The sequence below is a fragment of the Hydra vulgaris genome, chromosome 05 (genome assembly GCF_038396675.1).
Source record: "Hydra vulgaris chromosome 05, alternate assembly HydraT2T_AEP".
NCBI lineage: Eukaryota > Metazoa > Cnidaria > Hydrozoa > Anthoathecata > Hydridae > Hydra > Hydra vulgaris.
In genome coordinates, this window is record NC_088924.1 from 8,744,616 (window position 1) to 8,768,292 (window position 23,677).

The 23,677-nt window shown below is 27.9% G+C and overlaps 1 protein-coding gene across 2 annotated transcripts in view; it reads left to right on the forward strand.

The window, feature by feature from the left end:
- The window catches only part of LOC136080518 (uncharacterized), a 66,259-nt gene that overhangs the window by 24,880 nt on the left and 17,702 nt on the right, over positions 1 to 23,677 (forward strand). Inside the window, exons 1-18 of one of the 2 annotated variants that reach the window (XM_065797292.1) lie at positions 667 to 2,172; positions 5,564 to 6,151; positions 6,383 to 6,436; positions 6,531 to 7,082; positions 8,653 to 9,204; positions 9,767 to 10,318; positions 10,879 to 11,430; positions 11,992 to 12,543; positions 13,105 to 13,656; positions 14,218 to 14,769; positions 15,331 to 15,882; positions 16,444 to 16,995; positions 17,558 to 18,109; positions 18,671 to 19,222; positions 19,783 to 20,334; positions 20,896 to 21,447; positions 22,009 to 22,560; positions 23,122 to 23,673. In XM_065797292.1, the coding sequence (XP_065653364.1) occupies positions 1,980 to 2,172; positions 5,564 to 6,151; positions 6,383 to 6,436; positions 6,531 to 7,082; positions 8,653 to 9,204; positions 9,767 to 10,318; positions 10,879 to 11,430; positions 11,992 to 12,543; positions 13,105 to 13,656; positions 14,218 to 14,769; positions 15,331 to 15,882; positions 16,444 to 16,995; positions 17,558 to 18,109; positions 18,671 to 19,222; positions 19,783 to 20,334; positions 20,896 to 21,447; positions 22,009 to 22,560; positions 23,122 to 23,673 (9,115 nt within the window). In that variant the 5' untranslated portion in view covers positions 667 to 1,979. Of the gene's footprint in view, positions 1 to 666; positions 2,173 to 5,563; positions 6,152 to 6,382; positions 6,437 to 6,530; positions 7,083 to 8,652; positions 9,205 to 9,766; positions 10,319 to 10,878; positions 11,431 to 11,991; positions 12,544 to 13,104; positions 13,657 to 14,217; positions 14,770 to 15,330; positions 15,883 to 16,443; positions 16,996 to 17,557; positions 18,110 to 18,670; positions 19,223 to 19,782; positions 20,335 to 20,895; positions 21,448 to 22,008; positions 22,561 to 23,121; positions 23,674 to 23,677 lie in introns of those variants that run through there. The other variant, XM_065797293.1, reaches the window with a different exon arrangement.

Sequence of the window (23,677 nt, forward strand, 5' to 3'; positions counted from 1 at the left end):
CCTTTTCGACACCGCTTATCATTTTTTGTCCTTTTTAAGTGCTTCAGAAGATTTTCTTTTTAAAGTGACGTTGACGGTGGCTCTCTGTTTTACACGAATCATAATTACCAAGATATACAAATTTGAGATTAAATATCTCAAAAACTTTTGAAAAACCAGACATTCTATCATTGAAATGAATAACAACTGAAGCTACACAAATATCTAAAACTTCTTTGCAAGCAAATACATCTTTAGGACACCTTTTCTAAATTATTTGATTAAATGCTTTGTTTAAACTTTGGGTAGTACCATGTAGATATCGTTACAACAGTTTTCAGAGGAGAAACCAATAAAAAAATTTATTTTTATTTGCATTATGAATAGCTAATGGCTTACAACTTTTAGGCTGCAAAAGCTATTAGGTACTGAAAATTTAATATATAGTTGACTAAAAAGACAGGAAATCACCATTGCTAGGGGCGTTGCTATAGAAGCTGAAAAGATTGTAACTTTAAAATAATGGATATTATTCATAATATTGAGTTTGAATGTAAAGATTCAGAAAATATAAAGATATATATTTTCTGAATCTAGAATAAATTTCAAATAAAACAACATTAATTTTTTTTTTTTGATTTTTAACCATACAGCCACCTTAATAGACGCATCCCGCATTCCAATGACGTAATAATGTAATGACATCAGGCAGTAATAACATGTAAACATTAAAATATTGTAGTTTTTATTATTTCAAATTAACATTAGTGGTTTTGCCTGTTCTACATTATATAAAGGAGGAGGAAGCGGAGCTTATTGCTGTATTCCACAATGCAAAAGTTCATTTTACAATTTTCAAAAAAAAAAGTCAGAAATTGGATTTTTTTTAAATACACAAGAAATAGCTCTTTGAAATAAGTGTGCACAAAATATTTCTTAATTCAGAAGAAAAGGTGTTAATGATAATTTCGTTATTAAGGACACGACTCTAGTATGCGAGCTTCATTTTAAAAATGAAGACATTCAATTTTTATACAATATTGGCTGAAAAACTTTAAAAAAAAGAAGCATTTCAATCTATTTTTGAATTTAAAAACAAGTTGATGTACAAAAACGATGTTCGCCTAAAAAGAGAAAATTTATCGAAAACTTTGATATTGAAAATGTTTCAGAAATGAAGACAATAATTTTAAAACTAAAGATGAAGAACTATTAATTGGTTTTGAGGTTGAGAAAAGGTGCATATGTTGTGTCGAACTACAAAACGAAATTGATCTACTGGAAAAAGAAAAACACGAGTTGAAATCTCAAATAAGCATTTTTGAATTTGAAAGTAAAAAAAAAAAAAAAAATGAAATCAACTTAACCAATATAAAAGTAAATATATTCTAAGCTATGAAAATATGTTAACAGACAAAGAACTGTTCCAAAAATATACTGGCATTGAACATGAACAGTATATTAATTTGTACAACTTTTTAAATCCAGGGAAAAAAATGGTGAAAGTATTAAACACCACAACTCAGCCTTATCTGAAAATATGTGCAGGTTAGGTAATCAGGCAAAAAATGGTCCTAAAACAAAATTAAACACAGAAAATCAGTTATTTATGTTTTTAGTGTAGCTAGAAAATGGATTTACAATTTTGCGTCTTGGTTATTTAAAATTTCAAAATCAACAACATCTTATTATTTAATAAAATGGATGAAATATTTCTTTGGGGAGTGTATCTATTTGGCCTTTATGCAAACAAGTTAATAAGTTTATGCCAAAAAACTTAAACATGACATTTTCATTAACAAGATGCATTATTGATTGTACTGAATTGTTTTGTCAAAAACCTTCATCACTGAGACTAAGTTCTTTATTCTCTAGTTATAAACATCAAAGGATTGTTAGACATTTCTCCTTCAGGAGAAATAACTTTTATAAGTCAACTTTTTCTGGCAAAGAAATTGTTGTAAGATCAGGTTTCCTTATTAAAAAACTATGGAACGAAAATGATTCATTTATGGCTGATTGTGGGTTTTCCATTTCTGACCAACACAATCATTCTAAAATTAAATATGTTATCTTTTTTAAATGGACAACTAAAGCTAAATAAAGAAGATGCTACAAAAAGTCAAACCATCGCTTCATTGGGAATTCAAGTTGAAAGTGCTATTTGTAGGATTAAAGTATTTTGCCAAATAAGTAATTAAATTCTTTTGGTGTTTCATGGTTCAATTAACCAACTATGGACAGTAACTTATCTTTTATGTAACTTTTTGCCACCACTTATCAAAAAATAAAATCTAAAGTTTTTCAATCAAAAATTACTTAACCCCATTGTCATTTGTATTTGTGTATAATAACCAGTATAATGATCTTTTTTTAAATATGGGTGTCCATTGTCTAATCTGATAAAAAAATCATTGTCATTTAAACATTTAAACATTCGGAAATAGACAAGTGCTTTTTCATTCTAGGACATTTAATTTTGATTAAACCATAATAATATTCAGCCTCTTCATCATATACAAAACCATCTGGACTCGCAGATAACCAAAATAAATTAGGTTGTATTGCAATTCCAGTTGTCCTAACTGAAATATTGCGATTTAATCTATTTTTCACAACTTCAATATATTTCTCTCCTGGATGTGGCTCATAAGCAAGCCCGTGGTCTAAAGATTCTTGAATAAATTTAGGCAAATCAACTTTTTGTGTGTTATTAATTAACTGATGAACAAGAGTTTCAAATTGTCTTTTGCGTATATAAATTTTATGACAAGTACTTGAAGTTAAGCAACGTTTTCTTAGATAAAACCACAGCTTATTTTTATTTTGTGTAACTGTATCAGCTTCATACTTTCTGCTTTGTTCAGAAGATACTTTTATTAATAACAAATAATCTTTTTGTTTCTCATTAAGCTCCCAATTGCGAGGTATATAGCGATGATTTTTATTATAAAAGCTAAGAGGTAAAGGAGGTAGGGTATTAGACACATTAAACAAAATTGCTTTAAATTTTTCAATATTATTGATAAGTTCAAAATTCTTATTTATCTAGAGTTGATAAGATAAAGGAGAACCTATTGGAAAATTTCCAAATGATGTTTCAGTAAAACTAAAAATGCTTTTTTAAATAATTGTTTAAAAAAGCAACATTTGATTTTAGGTTGTAAATATTTCTTTTTTACATTTTATTTGTCTTAGATCATATAAAGTAGGCTTAATGCCACGCTTAAATTCAAATTTTTGAACATTTGTAAACATTAGATTTTTAATTCTTTTAGTTTTATGACCTGGAATGCCCCATTGCCTTAATTTACTTGTACAAGCAATCTCTTCAGGTACATACTCAAGTAAATTTAAAGAATTTTTTGCAAGTTCAAATAATAAACCCATCACTTTATTACAATAACCACTATTTCCAGCAGGGCATGAGCAATATGCTTTTCTAACAGAGTTATTCAATCTGCTAGTATAAACTTTTAAATCACGAACTTCATTTTTCATGCTTGCTTTGCATTTTGCTTTTACTATGATACATGTTAGGTTATATGAAGTGTAAATACTATCCGATGATATATATCGTTCAGATTTAAATCTTTTACCTCTTTCAAATGTTTTTTTTATTGCAATACTTTCGTTTTTAGCTTTTTTTCCTGTAGTTTTCTATTTCCTTAATAGTGAATAGTGGCTAGTATTTTAAACTTTTACACCATGTTAAAGTTTCATCTGCAGATTTCAAATTAGGTGAAATATTTAAATTTCTATTTATTTCTAAAACAATTGGTATTTCAGTTGAATAATTTTGTAAATCTACCATAATATCTTCTACTTGAGAGTTCATTTTTTAAACAATTATCTCAATATTCGTATTTTATCATTGCCTGATGTCATTACATCATTATGTCATTGGAATGCAAAATACGTCTATTGATCAGTGAATCAGCATTAAATAGGGAGAGAATAGGAAGGGGGGCGGGGTAGAGAATAATTATTTTATTTTTCATGTATATATAATTAAACTATAAAGGCATATTTTAATAAATACAAGTTAAAAAACTAAACTTTCATAATGTTAAAAATATCCATAATCCATCAGGGCTACCATATTTAATGTTAACTAGGCTATTAAGATAATCACATTTTTCAATTTTTGCTGTTGAAAGACATTTTCAATTGCTGCACTTTTAAGTAATTTACCTCTAAATATTTTTTAAATAGTGTAGGTCTGATATAGATGTACCATTTTTAATGACATCTTATTACATAAATTATTAGAATCATTAAAAACAACATTTTTAATTATTTTAATATTTTATGTGATAGGATGTCAGGATGTAGCATAATAGGATGAATCATTAAAAATACATTTTTAATGGTACTCATAGTTATCTTGGAATTTTAATATATTTTGACATTGTTTGTTTTAAAGACACTAATAAAGTCAAAATTAAGCAGTTTTACGTGATGTCAACAATACAATTATTAGTTTAACACATTATTGGGCAAAGGAAACAAGCTATGCGCCAATAACTTATGTCACATCAAGAAATTGATATTAGCAACTGTGCCAGTTTTTATTTGCTTATAAGAATACAAATAATAGTACTAATAAAAACACTTGTTTAAGGCTTAACTTTAAGGTTTAAGGCTTAACTTCAAGGTTTAAGGCTTAACTAGTTATTGACAGAGCTAATAGTTGCAATGGCAATAATGTTTTGCTAATTTTATTTAAAAACAAAGTTACTATCTTTATTTTTTTCCTAGAATGCATTATTTTCATGATTAGACCTAGTAACAATTATACTAAATGTTTTATACTAAAGGGTCTCTATATATATTATACAAAGAGACTTATAATGTAATATATATACCTTATAACAAAAGGGCAAGATCTAATAAACATATTGTTATTACATATGTCTCTGAACAGAGAAAATTTTTGTTATTACATATGTCTCTGCAGAAAAAATTTAGATAAAAATAAGTGTATATATAACAAAGTCTACCGATAAAACAGGGTAAGAAGGTCATTGTTTATTTTTTTAATAGTTGATGTTAATGATCATGTGTCAGAATTATGAGATGCAAAAAAAAAAAATCTAAATGTTTCTGATTTAATACTTTTATAAAGCAATCAAAAATTGTTTTTGTTTCTAAAATAAGATTCTATAAATTATATTGTGTAAAAATTTTCTATGCTGCATTTGTCCGATGTTTTTTTAATTAAACCATGCTTTTTGAGTTTATGAATTTCTTTATGATATTACCTTTTTTTAATATTTATATTACCTTTTTTTAATATTTGAAAATGTAAGAATAAGTTAAATGTTTGTGCAACAATTAGTTAATGATTCTTAATAAAAGTTCAATTTTTTCTTATTTGTCCTTTATGATTAGAATTGATTGGTTTAAAATTTAATAAATACAGTTAAAATAAGTTGTTGAGATATAGCACCTACCAATGTTAATCTCTTTCTTGAAGATTAGTAAATATTCTTAACCTCCAAATTGATTAATATAATTTTTGTTAACCTAGTTTTTGCTATAATAATAATTTTTGTAACATTTTTTTAATTTTATTTTAAAGCAAAAAATGAGGTATGCAGTGAAGGAATTGTTGATATTGGTTTCATTATGGATTCTTCTGGCAGCTTGGGTAAAAATTATAAAAATGAAAAAGATTTGTTAAAAACTTTGGCATCACTTTTTAGCATTAAGCCAAATGGTTCTCAGGCAGGAGTTATAACATTCAGTTTTTACACTGAACATAGTATTAAGCTAAATCAGTTTTCTGATCAAGATTCCTTCGACGATGCAGTTGATAGAATTCCATTGATGGGTCATACAACAAGGATTGACAAAGGTCTTCGTCTCGCACAGAAGGAAATGTTCAAAGTTGAAAATGGTGGCCGACCAGGAGTGTCTAAATTACTCGTTTTATTAACAGATGGGTCACAAACACAAGGAAAAGGAGTAGTTGACCCTGCAATTATTGCTAATGAAATACGTAAAGAAGGTATTCCGATTATTGCAATTGGTATTGGATCAGATATCGATAAAACTGAATTAGCAAAAATAGGTGGTGGGGAAGCCAATACTTACAGTGCAGATACATTTGAAAAACTTAAAGAGAGTGATTTCATACAAAATTTAAAAAAAGGCGTCTGTGTAACAGGTATTTTTTAACTTTTTTTTTTTTTTATGCAGATGAGAAAAAGTTTTACCAGGTTAAATCTTTCTTAAAAGTTTGTTTAAGTCTTTACTATGCTACAATCTACTATATTATACATTCATACAAAATTTAAAATTTAAAAGAATATTAAATTTAATTTTAATTTTAGTTCTGATTTAAATTCTAATTTTATTTTTAAAATCAATAGTTTTTTATAGGTTTCTTTTTTTTCAGCTTTAGAACTGCCAAATGAATCCATAACAGATCTCGATGCTTCTACAAAACTAAGTAACTTTATATACACTTATGTTTTTTTTCTTTACAAACTTATACTATTGAAACATTAGATAATGAAAAGTTATTTTTCTTATATAACATGAAGGTAGGTCATTTGGTATGGATATTGTGTTTGCAATGGATACGTCATCATCTTCCTCAAAAGAAATACTTCAGAAACAAAAGAGTTTAATTAGATCTCTTACAAAATACCTTTTACCTTCTTCGTCTAATCAATTAGGATTGGTAACATATTCTAACAAAGGTCATGTGAATGCAGATCTTAGTTCTGAATTTAATGTCATGATTTTAGATGAGATCGAAAACACTGATAAACGACAAAATGTGGATTCAGGTATTAGAGTTGCTTCAGATATGATTTTCAAACCAAGAAATAAAGATGAAAAGCTAAAAAATAGAAGTAAAGTGTTGGTACTGTTTGTGACTGGAAAACAATCCATAAATAACCCACCATTTGTTACAGAAAATTATGAAAAATTATTACAAGATGACAACGTTCAAACATTGGTTATTGCATTTGATGAAAGTGAAGACAATTTTAACAAAAACTTGCATGGATCTAACCTTTTGCAATATACTCAAGAAAAAAAAACAGAAAATTCTGTAAAAAGTTATTTAATGGGATTACACGAAAATGGTATGTTATTTAGTTGAGTTTAATTAGTTTTTTGTTTCACATTTATGATACCTAAGGTCAAAAATACCTAATATATTTTAATTTTAGGTTTTTTAGAAATTATCATAAAACTTTTAAGATATTTCCTAATAAGTTAGTAAAAGTAAAGTCAAGGATGGTCTCACAAATCCTAAATTAAAAATTAAAATTCTTTCTTTCGCATAATTTAGCATAATAGCAAGATTTTTACTGAACATCTATACAGGGTAGTCACTAATTATGGTTTAGTGTAATAACAAAATTTTTACTGAACAACCTATGCAGGATCCTGTAAACTATGCAAAATGGTCACTAGTCATTAAGATAGTCACTAATCATTAAGATGGTCACTACTCATTAAGATGATCATAAAAAGTCTTGGTCATGGAACTCATAGAAATGTTATTGAATTTCATTTGGTCAGGGAAAAAACTGTGGTTTTTCTTTGATAGCTATGGGAAATTTATGGGGCTTTTTTAAAGGATCATTTTATTTTTTCTCTATTCAAAACTTATTTGCAATGAAAAGTACCATGTTAAGTCTTTTCAGAAAAAATATCGCTGCATAAGCCATAAAGCATTTTTTATTAAACTGTACACTTTTTTATTAGACTGTACACTTCTTTTTTATTAGACAGTACACTTCTTTTTTATAAGCAACCAATACTGAGATGCTGATTTCATAATCAACTGATTTCATAACAACTCACTTATAACTAACTCAGTTGCCTAAATCTTTTTAAATCATTAGGAAAAATCTTTAAAAAAAAATTAAAGTAAAATTCCAAATTTTTACATTAATTCAATGTCACTGTTGAATGAGTCAACAAAGAGATTTTGGTTAAGAACATGCAATAAACCTTTAGTCAAAAAGTCAAAAGTTCATTAGCCAAAAGATATTAATGACTAATTATGATTATATAACTACAATTAAATAAGGTGTTAACAATCTAGCAATCACTAATGGGTTACAAAAAGTTTCAAATTAGCTTGAAAACCTAATTTGAAACTACATAGATGTTAGAGTTTTAATTCAAAAACCAAGTGATTACAGTTTAATGCTCTTCTGTGCTGCTTTATGAACATACATTAGGTCTTTATAAAGCTTCTTAATAACTGGAACAATCAAGATGTTCTATAATATTTTTTGTCATATATCTATTTTTTTATTAAAACTTATTATTTGTTTTTATATTTAATTGTATGTCTTTTACAGCATACTTGTTAAAATTTTTTGCATTGAGCAATTTTTATTTGATAAAATTATTTATATAATATATAAAAAATCAAACGATTAAAATTTTTTCCTTTTTATTATTTATTTTTATTTTCACCAAAATATGTTTAAATAGCTGCACTAAAAACATTTTTATTTTTAAGTTTATAATTAATACATTATAAATACAATTAGGCATAAATATATAAAACAAATATTTTCCAGCATTTAAACTTTTCTTATACTTTTTTGAATTTTATTAATGATTGTATTCTGGATATCTATTGACTCTCTCATTATAATTTTTGTAAATTTTATCATTTGTTTTTATGCTCAGCCGAGGGAAGGTCATTTAACACTGATGTTGTGTTTGCAATGGATTTGTCATCCTCTTCAGGCGATATCCTTCAGAAACAGAAAAGGATAGTTAGATCTCTTACAGAATATCTTTTGCCATCGAAATCAAACGAGTTAGGGTTGGTCACTTACTCTGACATTGGTAACATAGATTCTGAACTCAGTCCTAAGTTCAATAGTGACATTTTAGATAAGATTGAAAACAATGGTAGAAAGCAAAATGTTGCTGCAGCTATTACTGTTGCTTCAGAAAATATTTTCACAAAAAGAAACAACGATGAAAAGCTAAAGAAGAAGCAAAGAGTGTTGGTACTTTTTGTTGTTGGAAAACCATCTTCTAGCTATCCACCAGTTGTTCCTGAACGTTATGGAAAATTGTTAGAGGAAAATAATGTGAAAACAATAATCATTGGGCTTGATGATGTAGGCGAGGATTTTAATAAAAATATTCCTGGATCCAAACTTTCGAAATACTCTGAAAATGGCACTGCCAATGAGTTGAAAGGTTTTGTGCAGGGATTGCATGATGGAGGTATGATTTTTACATCTATTGTTTCATCAAATCAGTTTTATGAAGTTTATGTTTATTTCGTTTTCTTGTTTGTTTTTATATTGCTTAGACCTGTGTGTTTTTAATTTTGTAAGCTTGTTAACATATGTCGCCAATTGAGAATATATATCCATTTGATAAACGTGCTTATGAGGTATTAGTGTTGCAAAGATATAAAAAAATAAAAAAAGACATAAAAAAGATTAAAAAATATGCGTTTTAAAAAAAAAAAAATAATATTAAATTAAAAAAAAAAAGAAGAAGAAGAAATAAATCTTTGATTTTTAAATTCATTTTTGCTTTTTTTTTACAAATAAATGCAAAAATTAATTTAAAAAGTTCGAAAAGAGGATCTTTATAAATGAATATTGAACATATATATTATAAAAACTTTTATGCATAGATTTGCAAAGGCAAATGTTTTTTTAATATTTAAAATGTTTTTATGCGTGTTTGTTTGGTTATGTAAGTTTATTTGTATATTTACAGATTCTCTCATGATAGTTGTTTATTTTTAATTTTGTCATTTGTTTTTTATGCTCAGCTGAGGGCAGGGCGTTTAATGTTGATATGGTGTTTGCAATGGATTTGTCATCCTCTTCGGACGAAATCCTTCAGAAACAGAAGAAGGCAATTAGATCTCTTATCGAGTATCATCTACCATCGAAATCAAATGAATTAGGATTGATCACATACTCTGACGTTGCTAATGTAAATTCGGAGCTCACTTCTAAATTCAGTAATGACATTTTAGATAAGATTGAAAACAATGGTAGAAAGCAAAATGTTGCTGCAGCTATTACTGTTGCTTCAGAAAATATTTTCACAAAAAGAAACAACGATGAAAAGCTAAAGAAGAAGCATAGAGTGTTGGTACTTTTTGTTGTTGGAAAACCATCTTCTAGCTATCCACCAGTTGTTCCTGAACGTTATGGAAAATTGTTAGAGGAAAATAATGTGAAAACAATAATCATTGGGCTTGATGATGTAGGCGAGGATTTTAATAAAAATATTCCTGGATCCAAACTTTCGAAATACTCTGAAAATGGCACTGCCAATGAGTTGAAAGGTTTTGTGCAGGGATTGCATGATGGAGGTATGATTTTTACATCTATTGTTTCATCAAATCAGTTTTATGAAGTTTATGTTTATTTCGTTTTCTTGTTTGTTTTTATATTGCTTAGACCTGTGTGTTTTTAATTTTGTAAGCTTGTTAACATATGTCGCCAATTGAGAATATATATCCATTTGATAAACGCGCTTATGAGGTATTAGTGTTGCAAAGATATAAAAAAATAAAAAAAGACATAAAAAAGATTAAAAAATATGCGTTTAAAAAAAAAAAAATAATATAAAATTAAAAAAAAAAAGAAGAAGAAGAAATAAATCTTTGATTTTTAAATTCATTTTTGCTTTTTTTTACAAATAAATGCAAAAATTAATTTAAAAAGTTCGAAAAGAGGATCTTTATAAATGAATATTGAACATATATATTATAAAAACTTTTATGCATAGATTTGCAAAGGCAAATGTTTTTTTAATATTTAAAATGTTTTTATGCGTGTTTGTTTGGTTATGTAAGTTTATTTGTATATTTACAGATTCTCTCATGATAGTTGTTTATTTTTAATTTTGTCATTTGTTTTTTATGCTCAGCTGAGGGCAGGGCGTTTAATGTTGATATGGTGTTTGCAATGGATTTGTCATCCTCTTCGGACGAAATCCTTCAGAAACAGAAGAAGGCAATTAGATCTCTTATCGAGTATCATCTACCATCGAAATCAAATGAATTAGGATTGATCACATACTCTGACGTTGCTAATGTAAATTCGGAGCTCACTTCTAAATTCAGTAATGACATTTTAGATAAGATTGAAAACAATGGTAGAAAGCAAAATGTTGCTGCAGCTATTACTGTTGCTTCAGAAAAAATTTTCACAAAAAGAAACAACGATGAAAAGCTAAAGAAGAAGCAAAGAGTGTTGGTACTTTTTGTTGTTGGAAAACCATCTTCTAGCTATCCACCAGTTGTTCCTGAACGTTATGGAAAATTGTTAGAGGAAAATAATGTGAAAACAATAATCATTGGGCTTGATGATGTAGGCGAGGATTTTAATAAAAATATTCCTGGATCCAAACTTTCGAAATACTCTGAAAATGGCACTGCCAATGAGTTGAAAGGTTTTGTGCAGGGATTGCATGATGGAGGTATGATTTTTACATCTATTGTTTCATCAAATCAGTTTTATGAAGTTTATGTTTATTTCGTTTTCTTGTTTGTTTTTATATTGCTTAGACCTGTGTGTTTTTAATTTTGTAAGCTTGTTAACATATGTCGCCAATTGAGAATATATATCCATTTGATAAACGCGCTTATGAGGTATTAGTGTTGCAAAGATATAAAAAAATAAAAAAAGACATAAAAAAGATTAAAAAATATGCGTTTAAAAAAAAAAAAAATAATATAAAATTAAAAAAAAAAAGAAGAAGAAGAAATAAATCTTTGATTTTTAAATTCATTTTTGCTTTTTTTTACAAATAAATGCAAAAATTAATTTAAAAAGTTCGAAAAGAGGATCTTTATAAATGAATATTGAACATATATATTATAAAAACTTTTATGCATAGATTTGCAAAGGCAAATGTTTTTTTAATATTTAAAATGTTTTTATGCGTGTTTGTTTGGTTATGTAAGTTTATTTGTATATTTACAGATTCTCTCATGATAGTTGTTTATTTTTAATTTTGTCATTTGTTTTTTATGCTCAGCTGAGGGCAGGGCGTTTAATGTTGATATGGTGTTTGCAATGGATTTGTCATCCTCTTCGGACGAAATCCTTCAGAAACAGAAGAAGGCAATTAGATCTCTTATCGAGTATCATCTACCATCGAAATCAAATGAATTAGGATTGATCACATACTCTGACGTTGCTAATGTGAATTCGGAGCTCACTTCTAAATTCAGTAATGACATTTTAGATAAGATTGAAAACAATGGTAGAAAGCAAAATGTTGCTGCAGCTATTACTGTTGCTTCAGAAAATATTTTCACAAAAAGAAACAACGATGAAAAGCTAAAGAAGAAGCAAAGAGTGTTGGTACTTTTTGTTGTTGGAAAACCATCTTCTAGCTATCCACCAGTTGTTCCTGAACGTTATGGAAAATTGTTAGAGGAAAATAATGTGAAAACAATAATCATTGGGCTTGATGATGTAGGCGAGGATTTTAATAAAAATATTCCTGGATCCAAACTTTCGAAATACTCTGAAAATGGCACTGCCAATGAGTTGAAAGGTTTTGTGCAGGGATTGCATGATGGAGGTATGATTTTTACATCTATTGTTTCATCAAATCAGTTTTATGAAGTTTATGTTTATTTCGTTTTCTTGTTTGTTTTTATATTGCTTAGACCTGTGTGTTTTTAATTTTGTAAGCTTGTTAACATATGTCGCCAATTGAGAATATATATCCATTTGATAAACGCGCTTATGAGGTATTAGTGTTGCAAAGATATAAAAAAATAAAAAAAGACATAAAAAAGATTAAAAAATATGCGTTTAAAAAAAAAATAAATAATATAAAATTAAAAAAAAAAAGAAGAAGAAGAAATAAATCTTTGATTTTTAAATTCATTTTTGCTTTTTTTTACAAATAAATGCAAAAATTAATTTAAAAAGTTCGAAAAGAGGATCTTTATAAATGAATATTGAACATATATATTATAAAAACTTTTATGCATAGATTTGCAAAGGCAAATGTTTTTTTAATATTTAAAATGTTTTTATGCGTGTTTGTTTGGTTATGTAAGTTTATTTGTATATTTACAGATTCTCTCATGATAGTTGTTTATTTTTAATTTTGTCATTTGTTTTTTATGCTCAGCTGAGGGCAGGGCGTTTAATGTTGATATGGTGTTTGCAATGGATTTGTCATCCTCTTCGGACGAAATCCTTCAGAAACAGAAGAAGGCAATTAGATCTCTTATCGAGTATCATCTACCATCGAAATCAAATGAATTAGGATTGATCACATACTCTGACGTTGCTAATGTAAATTCGGAGCTCACTTCTAAATTCAGTAATGACATTTTAGATAAGATTGAAAACAATGGTAGAAAGCAAAATGTTGCTGCAGCTATTACTGTTGCTTCAGAAAAAATTTTCACAAAAAGAAACAACGATGAAAAGCTAAAGAAGAAGCAAAGAGTGTTGGTACTTTTTGTTGTTGGAAAACCATCTTCTAGCTATCCACCAGTTGTTCCTGAACGTTATGGAAAATTGTTAGAGGAAAATAATGTGAAAACAATAATCATTGGGCTTGATGATGTAGGCGAGGATTTTAATAAAAATATTCCTGGATCCAAACTTTCGAAATACTCTGAAAATGGCACTGCCAATGAGTTGAAAGGTTTTGTGCAGGGATTGCATGATGGAGGTATGATTTTTACATCTATTGTTTCATCAAATCAGTTTTATGAAGTTTATGTTTATTTCGTTTTCTTGTTTGTTTTTATATTGCTTAGACCTGTGTGTTTTTAATTTTGTAAGCTTGTTAACATATGTCGCCAATTGAGAATATATATCCATTTGATAAACGCGCTTATGAGGTATTAGTGTTGCAAAGATATAAAAAAATAAAAAAAGACATAAAAAAGATTAAAAAATATGCGTTTAAAAAAAAAAAAAATAATATAAAATTAAAAAAAAAAAGAAGAAGAAGAAATAAATCTTTGATTTTTAAATTCATTTTTGCTTTTTTTTACAAATAAATGCAAAAATTAATTTAAAAAGTTCGAAAAGAGGATCTTTATAAATGAATATTGAACATATATATTATAAAAACTTTTATGCATAGATTTGCAAAGGCAAATGTTTTTTTAATATTTAAAATGTTTTTATGCGTGTTTGTTTGGTTATGTAAGTTTATTTGTATATTTACAGATTCTCTCATGATAGTTGTTTATTTTTAATTTTGTCATTTGTTTTTTATGCTCAGCTGAGGGCAGGGCGTTTAATGTTGATATGGTGTTTGCAATGGATTTGTCATCCTCTTCGGACGAAATCCTTCAGAAACAGAAGAAGGCAATTAGATCTCTTATCGAGTATCATCTACCATCGAAATCAAATGAATTAGGATTGATCACATACTCTGACGTTGCTAATGTAAATTCGGAGCTCACTTCTAAATTCAGTAATGACATTTTAGATAAGATTGAAAACAATGGTAGAAAGCAAAATGTTGCTGCAGCTATTACTGTTGCTTCAGAAAATATTTTCACAAAAAGAAACAACGATGAAAAGCTAAAGAAGAAGCAAAGAGTGTTGGTACTTTTTGTTGTTGGAAAACCATCTTCTAGCTATCCACCAGTTGTTCCTGAACGTTATGGAAAATTGTTAGAGGAAAATAATGTGAAAACAATAATCATTGGGCTTGATGATGTAGGCGAGGATTTTAATAAAAATATTCCTGGATCCAAACTTTCGAAATACTCTGAAAATGGCACTGCCAATGAGTTGAAAGGTTTTGTGCAGGGATTGCATGATGGAGGTATGATTTTTACATCTATTGTTTCATCAAATCAGTTTTATGAAGTTTATGTTTATTTCGTTTTCTTGTTTGTTTTTATATTGCTTAGACCTGTGTGTTTTTAATTTTGTAAGCTTGTTAACATATGTCGCCAATTGAGAATATATATCCATTTGATAAACGCGCTTATGAGGTATTAGTGTTGCAAAGATATAAAAAAATAAAAAAAGACATAAAAAAGATTAAAAAATATGCGTTTAAAAAAAAAAAAAATAATATAAAATTAAAAAAAAAAAGAAGAAGAAGAAATAAATCTTTGATTTTTAAATTCATTTTTGCTTTTTTTTACAAATAAATGCAAAAATTAATTTAAAAAGTTCGAAAAGAGGATCTTTATAAATGAATATTGAACATATATATTATAAAAACTTTTATGCATAGATTTGCAAAGGCAAATGTTTTTTTAATATTTAAAATGTTTTTATGCGTGTTTGTTTGGTTATGTAAGTTTATTTGTATATTTACAGATTCTCTCATGATAGTTGTTTATTTTTAATTTTGTCATTTGTTTTTTATGCTCAGCTGAGGGCAGGGCGTTTAATGTTGATATGGTGTTTGCAATGGATTTGTCATCCTCTTCGGACGAAATCCTTCAGAAACAGAAGAAGGCAATTAGATCTCTTATCGAGTATCATCTACCATCGAAATCAAATGAATTAGGATTGATCACATACTCTGACGTTGCTAATGTAAATTCGGAGCTCACTTCTAAATTCAGTAATGACATTTTAGATAAGATTGAAAACAATGGTAGAAAGCAAAATGTTGCTGCAGCTATTACTGTTGCTTCAGAAAAAATTTTCACAAAAAGAAACAACGATGAAAAGCTAAAGAAGAAGCAAAGAGTGTTGGTACTTTTTGTTGTTGGAAAACCATCTTCTAGCTATCCACCAGTTGTTCCTGAACGTTATGGAAAATTGTTAGAGGAAAATAATGTGAAAACAATAATCATTGGGCTTGATGATGTAGGCGAGGATTTTAATAAAAATATTCCTGGATCCAAACTTTCGAAATACTCTGAAAATGGCACTGCCAATGAGTTGAAAGGTTTTGTGCAGGGATTGCATGATGGAGGTATGATTTTTACATCTATTGTTTCATCAAATCAGTTTTATGAAGTTTATGTTTATTTCGTTTTCTTGTTTGTTTTTATATTGCTTAGACCTGTGTGTTTTTAATTTTGTAAGCTTGTTAACATATGTCGCCAATTGAGAATATATATCCATTTGATAAACGCGCTTATGAGGTATTAGTGTTGCAAAGATATAAAAAAATAAAAAAAGACATAAAAAAGATTAAAAAATATGCGTTTAAAAAAAAAAAAAATAATATAAAATTAAAAAAAAAAAGAAGAAGAAGAAATAAATCTTTGATTTTTAAATTCATTTTTGCTTTTTTTTACAAATAAATGCAAAAATTAATTTAAAAAGTTCGAAAAGAGGATCTTTATAAATGAATATTGAACATATATATTATAAAAACTTTTATGCATAGATTTGCAAAGGCAAATGTTTTTTTAATATTTAAAATGTTTTTATGCGTGTTTGTTTGGTTATGTAAGTTTATTTGTATATTTACAGATTCTCTCATGATAGTTGTTTATTTTTAATTTTGTCATTTGTTTTTTATGCTCAGCTGAGGGCAGGGCGTTTAATGTTGATATGGTGTTTGCAATGGATTTGTCATCCTCTTCGGACGAAATCCTTCAGAAACAGAAGAAGGCAATTAGATCTCTTATCGAGTATCATCTACCATCGAAATCAAATGAATTAGGATTGATCACATACTCTGACGTTGCTAATGTAAATTCGGAGCTCACTTCTAAATTCAGTAATGACATTTTAGATAAGATTGAAAACAATGGTAGAAAGCAAAATGTTGCTGCAGCTATTACTGTTGCTTCAGAAAAAATTTTCACAAAAAGAAACAACGATGAAAAGCTAAAGAAGAAGCAAAGAGTGTTGGTACTTTTTGTTGTTGGAAAACCATCTTCTAGCTATCCACCAGTTGTTCCTGAACGTTATGGAAAATTGTTAGAGGAAAATAATGTGAAAACAATAATCATTGGGCTTGATGATGTAGGCGAGGATTTTAATAAAAATATTCCTGGATCCAAACTTTCGAAATACTCTGAAAATGGCACTGCCAATGAGTTGAAAGGTTTTGTGCAGGGATTGCATGATGGAGGTATGATTTTTACATCTATTGTTTCATCAAATCAGTTTTATGAAGTTTATGTTTATTTCGTTTTCTTGTTTGTTTTTATATTGCTTAGACCTGTGTGTTTTTAATTTTGTAAGCTTGTTAACATATGTCGCCAATTGAGAATATATATCCATTTGATAAACGCGCTTATGAGGTATTAGTGTTGCAAAGATATAAAAAAATAAAAAAAGACATAAAAAAGATTAAAAAATATGCGTTTAAAAAAAAAAAAAAATAATATAAAATTAAAAAAAAAAAGAAGAAGAAGAAATAAATCTTTGATTTTTAAATTCATTTTTGCTTTTTTTTACAAATAAATGCAAAAATTAATTTAAAAAGTTCGAAAAGAGGATCTTTATAAATGAATATTGAACATATATATTATAAAAACTTTTATGCATAGATTTGCAAAGGCAAATGTTTTTTTAATATTTAAAATGTTTTTATGCGTGTTTGTTTGGTTATGTAAGTTTATTTGTATATTTACAGATTCTCTCATGATAGTTGTTTATTTTTAATTTTGTCATTTGTTTTTTATGCTCAGCTGAGGGCAGGGCGTTTAATGTTGATATGGTGTTTGCAATGGATTTGTCATCCTCTTCGGACGAAATCCTTCAGAAACAGAAGAAGGCAATTAGATCTCTTATCGAGTATCATCTACCATCGAAATCAAATGAATTAGGATTGATCACATACTCTGACGTTGCTAATGTAAATTCGGAGCTCACTTCTAAATTCAGTAATGACATTTTAGATAAGATTGAAAACAATGGTAGAAAGCAAAATGTTGCTGCAGCTATTACTGTTGCTTCAGAAAAAATTTTCACAAAAAGAAACAACGATGAAAAGCTAAAGAAGAAGCAAAGAGTGTTGGTACTTTTTGTTGTTGGAAAACCATCTTCTAGCTATCCACCAGTTGTTCCTGAACGTTATGGAAAATTGTTAGAGGAAAATAATGTGAAAACAATAATCATTGGGCTTGATGATGTAGGCGAGGATTTTAATAAAAATATTCCTGGATCCAAACTTTCGAAATACTCTGAAAATGGCACTGCCAATGAGTTGAAAGGTTTTGTGCAGGGATTGCATGATGGAGGTATGATTTTTACATCTATTGTTTCATCAAATCAGTTTTATGAAGTTTATGTTTATTTCGTTTTCTTGTTTGTTTTTATATTGCTTAGACCTGTGTGTTTTTAATTTTGTAAGCTTGTTAACATATGTCGCCAATTGAGAATATATATCCATTTGATAAACGCGCTTATGAGGTATTAGTGTTGCAAAGATATAAAAAAATAAAAAAAGACATAAAAAAGATTAAAAAATATGCGTTTAAAAAAAAAAAAAATAATATAAAATTAAAAAAAAAAAGAAGAAGAAGAAATAAATCTTTGATTTTTAAATTCATTTTTTCTTTTTTTTACAAATAAATGCAAAAATTAATTTAAAAAGTTCGAAAAGAGGATCTTTATAAATGAATATTGAACATATATATTATAAAAACTTTTATGCATAGATTTGCAAAGGCAAATGTTTTTTTAATATTTAAAATGTTTTTATGCGTGTTTGTTTGGTTATGTAAGTTTGTTTGTATATTTACAGATTCTCTCATGATAGTTGTTTATTTTTAATTTTGTCATTTGTTTTTTATGCTCAGCTGAGGGCAGGGCGTTTAATGTTGATATGGTGTTTGCAATGGATTTGTCATCCTCTTCGGACGAAATCCTTCAGAAACAGAAGAAGGCAATTAGATCTCTTATCGAGTATCATCTACCATCGAAATCAAATGAATTAGGATTGATCACATACTCTGACGTTGCTAATGTAAATTCGGAGCTCACTTCTAAATTCAGTAATGACATTTTAGATAAGATTGAAAACAATGGTAGAAAGCAAAATGTTGCTGCAGCTATTACTGTTGCTTCAGAAAAAATTTTCACAAAAAGAAACAACGATGAAAAGCTAAAGAAGAAGCAAAGAGTGTTGGTACTTTTTGTTGTTGGAAAACCATCTTCTAGCTATCCACCAGTTGTTCCTGAACGTTATGGAAAATTGTTAGAGGAAAATAATGTGAAAACAATAATCATTGGGCTTGATGATGTAGGCGAGGATTTTAATAAAAATATTCCTGGATCCAAACTTTCGAAATACTCTGAAAATGGCACTGCCAATGAGTTGAAAGGTTTTGTGCAGGGATTGCATGATGGAGGTATGATTTTTACATCTATTGTTTCATCAAATCAGTTTTATGAAGTTTATGTTTATTTCGTTTTCTTGTTTGTTTTTATATTGCTTAGACCTGTGTGTTTTTAATTTTGTAAGCTTGTTAACATATGTCGCCAATTGAGAATATATATCCATTTGATAAACGCGCTTATGAGGTATTAGTGTTGCAAAGATATAAAAAAATAAAAAAAGACATAAAAAAGATTAAAAAATATGCGTTTAAAAAAAAAAAAATAATATAAAATTAAAAAAAAAAAGAAGAAGAAGAAATAAATCTTTGATTTTTAAATTCATTTTTGCTTTTTTTTACAAATAAATGCAAAAATTAATTTAAAAAGTTCGAAAAGAGGATCTTTATAAATGAATATTGAACATATATATTATAAAAACTTTTATGCATAGATTTGCAAAGGCAAATGTTTTTTTAATATTTAAAATGTTTTTATGCGTGTTTGTTTGGTTATGTAAGTTTATTTGTATATTTACAGATTCTCTCATGATAGTTGTTTATTTTTAATTTTGTCATTTGTTTTTTATGCTCAGCTGAGGGCAGGGCGTTTAATGTTGATATGGTGTTTGCAATGGATTTGTCATCCTCTTCGGACGAAATCCTTCAGAAACAGAAGAAGGCAATTAGATCTCTTATCGAGTATCATCTACCATCGAAATCAAATGAATTAGGATTGATCACATACTCTGACGTTGCTAATGTAAATTCGGAGCTCACTTCTAAATTCAGTAATGACATTTTAGATAAGATTGAAAACAATGGTAGAAAGCAAAATGTTGCTGCAGCTATTACTGTTGCTTCAGAAAAAATTTTCACAAAAAGAAACAACGATGAAAAGCTAAAGAAGAAGCAAAGAGTGTTGGTACTTTTTGTTGTTGGAAAACCATCTTCTAGCTATCCACCAGTTGTTCCTGAACGTTATGGAAAATTGTTAGAGGAAAATAATGTGAAAACAATAATCATTGGGCTTGATGATGTAGGCGAGGATTTTAATAAAAATATTCCTGGATCCAAACTTTCGAAATACTCTGAAAATGGCACTGCCAATGAGTTGAAAGGTTTTGTGCAGGGATTGCATGATGGAGGTATGATTTTTACATCTATTGTTTCATCAAATCAGTTTTATGAAGTTTATGTTTATTTCGTTTTCTTGTTTGTTTTTATATTGCTTAGACCTGTGTGTTTTTAATTTTGTAAGCTTGTTAACATATGTCGCCAATTGAGAATATATATCCATTTGATAAACGTGCTTATGAGGTATTAGTGTTGCAAAGATATAAAAAAATAAAAAAAGACATAAAAAAGATTAAAAAATATGCGTTTAAAAAAAAAAAAAATAATATAAAATTAAAAAAAAAAAGAAGAAGAAGAAATAAATCTTTGATTTTTAAATTCATTTTTTCTTTTTTTTACAAATAAATGCAAAAATTAATTTAAAAAGTTCGAAAAGAGGATCTTTATAAATGAATATTGAACATATATATTATAAAAACTTTTATGCATAGATTTGCAAAGGCAAATGTTTTTTTAATATTTAAAATGTTTTTATGCGTGTTTGTTTGGTTATGTAAGTTTGTTTGTATATTTACAGATTCTCTCATGATAGTTGTTTATTTTTAATTTTGTCATTTGTTTTTTATGCTCAGCTGAGGGCAGGGCGTTTAATGTTGATATGGTGTTTGCAATGGATTTGTCATCCTCTTCGGACGAAATCCTTCAGAAACAGAAGAAGGCAATTAGATCTCTTATCGAGTATCATCTACCATCGAAATCAAATGAATTAGGATTGATCACATACTCTGACGTTGCTAATGTAAATTCGGAGCTCACTTCTAAATTCAGTAATGACATTTTAGATAAGATTGAAAACAATGGTAGAAAGCAAAATGTTGCTGCAGCTATTACTGTTGCTTCAGAAAAAATTTTCACAAAAAGAAACAACGATGAAAAGCTAAAGAAGAAGCAAAGAGTGTTGGTACTTTTTGTTGTTGGAAAACCATCTTCTAGCTATCCACCAGTTGTTCCTGAACGTTATGGAAAATTGTTAGAGGAAAATAATGTGAAAACAATAATCATTGGGCTTGATGATGTAGGCGAGGATTTTAATAAAAATATTCCTGGATCCAAACTTTCGAAATACTCTGAAAATGGCACTGCCAATGAGTTGAAAGGTTTTGTGCAGGGATTGCATGATGGAGGTATGATTTTTACATCTATTGTTTCATCAAATCAGTTTTATGAAGTTTATGTTTATTTCGTTTTCTTGTTTGTTTTTATATTGCTTAGACCTGTGTGTTTTTAATTTTGTAAGCTTGTTAACATATGTCGCCAATTGAGAATATATATCCATTTGATAAACGTGCTTATGAGGTATTAGTGTTGCAAAGATATAAAAAAATAAAAAAAGACATAAAAAAGATTAAAAAATATGCGTTTAAAAAAAAAAAAAATAATATAAAATTAAAAAAAAAAAGAAGAAGAAGAAATAAATCTTTGATTTTTAAATTCATTTTTTCTTTTTTTTACAAATAAATGCAAAAATTAATTTAAAAAGTTCGAAAAGAGGATCTTTATAAATGAATATTGAACATATATATTATAAAAACTTTTATGCATAGATTTGCAAAGGCAAATGTTTTTTTAATATTTAAAATGTTTTTATGCGTGTTTGTTTGGTTATGTAAGTTTATTTGTATATTTACAGATTCTCTCATGATAGTTGTTTATTTTTAATTTTGTCATTTGTTTTTTATGCTCAGCTGAGGGCAGGGCGTTTAATGTTGATATGGTGTTTGCAATGGATTTGTCATCCTCTTCGGACGAAATCCTTCAGAAACAGAAGAAGGCAATTAGATCTCTTATCGAGTATCATCTACCATCGAAATCAAATGAATTAGGATTGATCACATACTCTGACGTTGCTAATGTAAATTCGGAGCTCACTTCTAAATTCAGTAATGACATTTTAGATAAGATTGAAAACAATGGTAGAAAGCAAAATGTTGCTGCAGCTATTACTGTTGCTTCAGAAAAAATTTTCACAAAAAGAAACAACGATGAAAAGCTAAAGAAGAAGCAAAGAGTGTTGGTACTTTTTGTTGTTGGAAAACCATCTTCTAGCTATCCACCAGTTGTTCCTGAACGTTATGGAAAATTGTTAGAGGAAAATAATGTGAAAACAATAATCATTGGGCTTGATGATGTAGGCGAGGATTTTAATAAAAATATTCCTGGATCCAAACTTTCGAAATACTCTGAAAATGGCACTGCCAATGAGTTGAAAGGTTTTGTGCAGGGATTGCATGATGGAGGTATGATTTTTACATCTATTGTTTCATCAAATCAGTTTTATGAAGTTTATGTTTATTTCGTTTTCTTGTTTGTTTTTATATTGCTTAGACCTGTGTGTTTTTAATTTTGTAAGCTTGTTAACATATGTCGCCAATTGAGAATATATATCCATTTGATAAACGTGCTTATGAGGTATTAGTGTTGCAAAGATATAAAAAAATAAAAAAAGACATAAAAAAGATTAAAAAATATGCGTTTAAAAAAAAAAAAAATAATATAAAATTAAAAAAAAAAAGAAGAAGAAGAAATAAATCTTTGATTTTTAAATTCATTTTTGCTTTTTTTTACAAATAAATGCAAAAATTAATTTAAAAAGTTCGAAAAGAGGATCTTTATAAATGAATATTGAACATATATATTATAAAAACTTTTATGCATAGATTTGCAAAGGCAAATGTTTTTTTAATATTTAAAATGTTTTTATGCGTGTTTGTTTGGTTATGTAAGTTTATTTGTATATTTACAGATTCTCTCATGATAGTTGTTTATTTTTAATTTTGTTATTTGTTTTTTATGCTCAGCTGAGGGCAGGGCGTTTAATGTTGATATGGTGTTTGCAATGGATTTGTCATCCTCTTCGGACGAAATCCTTCAGAAACAGAAGAAGGCAATTAGATCTCTTATCGAGTATCATCTACCATCGAAATCAAATGAATTAGGATTGATCACATACTCTGACGTTGCTAATGTAAATTCGGAGCTCACTTCTAAATTCAGTAATGACATTTTAGATAAGATTGAAAACAATGGTAGAAAGCAAAATGTTGCTGCAGCTATTACTGTTGCTTCAGAAAAAATTTTCACAAAAAGAAACAACGATGAAAAGCTAAAGAAGAAGCAAAGAGTGTTGGTACTTTTTGTTGTTGGAAAACCATCTTCTAGCTATCCACCAGTTGTTCCTGAACGTTATGGAAAATTGTTAGAGGAAAATAATGTGAAAACAATAATCATTGGGCTTGATGATGTAGGCGAGGATTTTAATAAAAATATTCCTGGATCCAAACTTTCGAAATACTCTGAAAATGGCACTGCCAATGAGTTGAAAGGTTTTGTGCAGGGATTGCATGATGGAGGTAT